The 5,492-nt window shown below is 43.5% G+C and overlaps 1 protein-coding gene across 1 annotated transcript; it reads left to right on the top strand.

The window, feature by feature from the left end:
* The first annotated feature begins 3,026 nt into the window (after nucleotides 1-3,026).
* Nucleotides 3,027-4,325, top strand: LOC122734180 (V-type proton ATPase subunit C 2-like). Its single transcript, XM_043974923.1, has one exon. It carries the CDS (start codon nucleotides 3,027-3,029, stop codon nucleotides 4,323-4,325), a length of 1,299 nt encoding a protein of 432 aa, XP_043830858.1.
* The last annotated feature ends 1,167 nt before the right edge of the window (nucleotides 4,326-5,492 follow it).

The following is a 5,492-nucleotide window of genomic DNA, read 5'->3' as shown; positions in this document are numbered from 1 at the left end:
GTCCAAGAACAAAGGGGAGAAGGGGAAGGGGTATAAGTCTGAGGAATGTCAAAGAAAGAGGGAGGCAGAAATCATTTCCTTACCTGACTGCAATTAATCCATGACAGGGACTGGGATTCTGACATGTGAGGGGGGTAAGCCGACTATTCGGAGACACGATTTTTATTACAGGCTGTAAACCAAGGTGTAGCTGGCATGTGGGAACTAAGCAGAAGTAAAGTAAATAGTGCTAATTGGTAGAACTGTGACCAGTAATAAAACTTACTGGGGGACTGGATATCTCCCAGACCCCATCCCCAAAGTTTACAGAACTGTCCCAAGTCCATTATCTCAACAATAAAACTTAAAGGAGACAGTGAGAATTTGACAAGCAATTAACTTTTAGGCAAAACGAGAGGCTAGCTATTCGGTGGGGGGGGGGGAGCTAGGTATCTTTCAGACTCCATCCTCAGAGTTTAATCTGACTCAAATCCATAATTGTCCCACACACTTCCTTTTCTTTTTATTTTCTCTCCATTCCCCTTTGGCCTCCTTCCCTCAGTCTCCCCTCTTTCTTTGTGCCTGTCCTCTGTCTGCCTTCCTCCTCTTGTATTCCTTACCCCTGTGTTCCTCCTCCCTGATCTCTCCCCACTCTTTCCCACCATCTTCTTTTTTGTTGTTGTTTTTTTGGGTTTTTTTTGTTTTGTTTTGTTTTTAGTGAGGCAATTGGGGTTAAGTGACTTGCCCAGCGTCACACAGCTAGTAAGTGTTAAGTGTCTGAGGCCGGATTTGAACTCAGGTACTCCTGACTCCAGGGCCGGTGCTCTATCCACTGTGCCACCTAGTTGCCCCTCCACCATCTTCTTTTGCTCAATGTCTCACCCTCAGTCTCTGTCTTCTTTATGTCTCTGTCTGCCCCAACTCTATAGGGCCAACTCTCTGCTCATCCCTTTCTGTCTCTCTCCAAGTTTAAAAAACATGGATTTGTCCATCAATCGCATTCCTGATTCGGCCTTGCTTTGCTTGAACTAACTTACATTTTTCATGAATTTCATCTTTCTATAACTCACTGGCTAATATATTTTCTTTTTTTTTTAGGTTTCCCTATTTAAAAAAGTTAATAGTGGGGCAGCTAGATGGCGCAGTGGTAAAGCACCGGCCCTGAATTCAGGAGTACCTGAGTTCAAATCCGGCCTCAGACACTTGACACTTACTAGCTGTGTGACCCTGGGCAAGTCACTTAACCCCCATTGCCCAGCAAAAAAACCACCAAAAAACAAAAAAGTTAATAGTATTTTATTTTTTCCAATACATGTAAAGATAATTTTCAACATTTAATTTTTGAAAGATTTTGAGTTCCAAATTTTTCTCAAACCTTCCCTCCCCTCTCTCTTCCCCAAGATGGCAAGCACATGTATACAGGTTATACATGTGAAATAATTTAAAACATATTTACACATAAATCATGTTGTGAAAGAAACATAACAAAATTTTAAAAACACGAAAAAACAAAAAAAAAAGTAAAAAAAATTAAAAATAGTATGCTTTGATCTGCATTCAGACCCCAACACTTCTTTTCCTGGATGTGGCGAGCATTTTCCATCATGAGTTCTTTTGTAATTGTCTTGGATCATCGTATTGCTGAGAAGAGCTAAGTCTATCACAGCTGATCATCACACATTGTTGCTGTTACAACAATGTTCTCCTGGTTCTGCTCACTTCACTCAGCATCAGTTCATGTAAGTCTTTCCAGGTTTTTCTGAAATCTGCCTGCTCATCCTTTCTTAAAGCACTTAAAAGTATTCCATTGCATTCACATACCACAACTTGTTCAGCATTGCCCAATTGATGGGCAGCCCTTCAATTTCCAATTCTTTGCCACCACAAAGAGAGCTGCTAGATATATTTTTGTACATGTGGGTGCTTTTCCCTTTTTTTTTTTTTGATCTCTTTGGGATACAGACCTAGTAGTGGTATTACTGGGTCAAAGGGTTTGCACAATTTATAGCTAATATATTTTCAAATGAGGCATGTTACACTTCATAAATCATTTTTGTTGGACTATCATGGTTTTTGGTGCAGAATTAAACTTGTAGCCTTGGATAGAGTCACCATCTGCCATTTTGTAGATTATGCAGCCCATTTGCAGACAGGCTATTTTCCTACATATAGGCAGATGCTTGTCGGTAGCTAATGTCCAACATACATAGCTTGTATATCTTCCCATAGGCTAATTTGTCCCACAGCCCCTCAGCTGGGTGCACAAGGGTGCGGCTACTGTCAGAGGAGAAAAGGTAGCATATTCCAGAGATACACACATATATGCAGATATATGGATATGGATATATGGATGTATTTATATAAATATATCTGAGCGTTAAATGTGACCAGGGATGGGTAGAGGAAGTAGAAAGAGTCTGCATGGGCACCTCTTTTACTTAGAACTCGATGCTAGGGGGGCAGCTAGGTGGCACAGTGGATAGAGCACCGGCCCTGGATTCAGGAGGACCTGAGTTCAAATCCAGCCTCAGACACTTGACACTTACTAGCGGTGTGACCCCGGGCAAGCCACTTAACCCCCATTGCCCCGCAAAAAACAAAAACAAAAACAAAAACAAAAACAAAAAAACCCTCTAGGCCAGAATTCAGCTTGGGGAGGAGCCGGCCCCGCCCCCTTGCGTAGTACTTGGGGAATAAAGGCATGATGGCACGTAACAAGGGCGTGGCAGTTGCCCTAGCGCCAGATCAACTGAAGGCTTTGGCTTCTCTAGCCGCAGTGGTTTGTGCAGGTCCTGTCATTCGCTACAGAAGGCGGGGGCTTCCTATTCCGGCCCCTACAGGCCGCGGAGTGGCTCAGAAAGGACCGAGGGCCGGGCAGTCCTTTCCCATATCCCACCTCAGGGGCTGCCCAATCGGAGGAAACCTAGTATTATTTTGTTCCGACACTAACTCTACTCTCCCTGCACCCGTTCTCAAGATAGCATCCTGGCGTGGGAACCTCTTTCGCTGAGCACCAGTTATCTGGACCAAAACGAAAGGTTTGAATCATGTCGTCAGAGTTTTGGTTAATTTCTGTCCCTGGAGACAGGGAAAATTTGGAGATCCTGGAGCGGATGAACAATTTTACCGCCAAATCCAATCTGTCCCGCAATACCAATTTCCCTATTCCCGATTTCAAAGTGGGGACTTTAGATTCTCTTGTTATCCTTTCGGATGAGTTGGGGAAACTTGATCCACTTGCCGAAAGCCTAGTGAAGAGAATGACTCAGTATGTTTCAGAACTGACGGAAGCTAAGAAAGGTGAAGTTCAGGAGCACCTCTTGGCCAACGGAGTCACCTTAGCTTCCTTTGTGACCCACTTTGAATGGGATATAGCCAAATACCCTTCTAAACAGCCGTTGGGGGCTATAGGGGACACATTAGCGAAGCAACTGGCTCAAATGGACACTGATCTGCAAACCAAAATCACAGCCTACAACAAACTGAAAAGGGATCTGGAGAATATAGAAAAGAAATTTTTGGGGAGCCTCTTTACTCGAACACTGTCAGATCTTGTGAGCAAAGAGGATTTTGTGTTAGATTCCGAATATCTCATCACCCTCCTGGTCATTGTTCCAAAGGCAAGTTATTCTCTGTGGCAGAAAACTTACGAATCCCTGTCAGACATGGTGGTCCCTCGCTCAACCAAACTGATTGTTGAAGACAACGAGAGTGGCCTCTTCACGGTCACCATGTTCCGAAAAGTGCTTGATGATTTCAAAGCCAAAGCCAAAGCCCACAAGTTTACCGTTCGAGACTTTTTTTACGATGAAAAAGAAATTCAAATGGAAAGGGAAGAGCTGATCAAGTTGCTTTTAGCAAAGAAACAACAACATGATAATTCCCGGAGGGCTCGAAAAAATCCATCTATCTCCTTCCTGGATCAAGTTATGATGGCAGCCAGACTGGTCAATCCCTTCAAATATCAAACAAAACAGATCAAGAAAGCAGAAGAAATTGAGATTCAGACTGAGAGTGAGGGCTACTGGGAAAGTCCATTTCTGTGTTGGCTCAAGGTGAACTTTGGTGAAGTGTTTGTCATCTGGATTCACATAAAGGCCTTGAGAGTGTTTGTTGAATCCGTGTTAAGGTATGGCCTACCGGTGAGTTTTAAGGCAGTATTGTTACAACCCCAGAAAAAGTCCCCAAAACGTCTGAGGGAGATTGTCAACTCCGCTTTCAGGCATGTGGATGAGGTAGCAGCCAGTATAATGGATTCATCTCTGGATATGCCTGGATTACAACTCAGTAACCAAGATTACTTTCCTTATGTTTACTTCAACATTGGCCTTAAATTTCTTGACTAACTTTTTACAATGCAGGCAATTCTTAATCATCTCTGAACTGGCCTCGTTTCCTGGCTTGGAAGAATCAAACTAAATTGTAAATGCTACCATTAGCCAGAGCTTTTTAAAATAAATAATTGCCGCAAGATAGAAATGGTTTTCTAAAAGGTGTCTTAGAATTTAGAATGTTACTACAAAACAAATGTAATTGTGGTTGTATTTATTTTTGTCAATGACAATTTGTAAAAAGCTCCCATAGTTGTTTTTTTGTTTTTGTTTTTGTTTTGTTTTGTTTTGTTTTTTACTGAGGCAATTGGGGTTAAGTGACTTGCCCAGGGTCACACAGCTAGTAAGTGTTAAGTGTCTGAGGCCTGATTTGAACTCAGGTCCTCCTGACTCCAGGGCCCGTGCTCTATCCACTGCGCCACCTAGCTGCCCCTCTCATAGTTTTTGAAAAAAATTCCATAAGGAGGAGTTAATAAACCTTTCCCTAAGTGGAAACCCAATGTAAGGAACATTCTCCCTCCAGAGGCTTAGGAGTTGGGAAGTTGTGAAGGGTCCTTGTGGGAAATAAGGGAAGGAAGTAACTGAGAAGCAGAAAGAAAGAGACTTAGTTATTCTCAGAGGCTAGTGGAGGTTGGTGCTGCTTTAGGCAGGAGAAAGGAAGGAGCCCAGTGAGAGAGAAGAGGGTATTTGTGGAAAGGAAGTCATTGACACAAAATCGGTAAAGTGAAATTAAATGGGAATTTAGCATTTCCACCTCCTCTAGCATGAAGGTGAGGCTACTGGCCTAAGGTCAGCTGGCCGTCATAGGTTAGTAGAATCAGAGCCCCAGGCCTGTCCTCTGCACCCCAGGGACATGATTGATGCCCATGTTTCTTTCAGACTTCCCAGTTCAGGTGTAGCACAGTCCAGGGCCATCGGAAACTGGAGAAACCCATATTGCACTGTGCTGGGCTTCCCTTGACCTCTGTGAGCCTGTTCCTTTCCCTAAACCCTAGTGACCATTGCAGCTGTGTTCTGCCTCACAGGTGTATGGGGGGGGGGGATGTCTCAACGAATGGGAAAAGGCTTTGTCATTCTAAAAGGCTCCGTAAATGGAGTGGCATTGTATTTCTAATTAGGTATATTTCAGAGGCATCATGCCCTTGTGGAATCAGGCAGGCCTGATTTCAAAGCCCACCTCGG

Source organism: Dromiciops gliroides, chromosome X (genome assembly GCF_019393635.1).
Source record: "Dromiciops gliroides isolate mDroGli1 chromosome X, mDroGli1.pri, whole genome shotgun sequence".
Lineage (NCBI taxonomy): Eukaryota > Metazoa > Chordata > Mammalia > Microbiotheria > Microbiotheriidae > Dromiciops > Dromiciops gliroides.
This window is presented reverse-complemented; position numbering and strand designations above follow the sequence as displayed.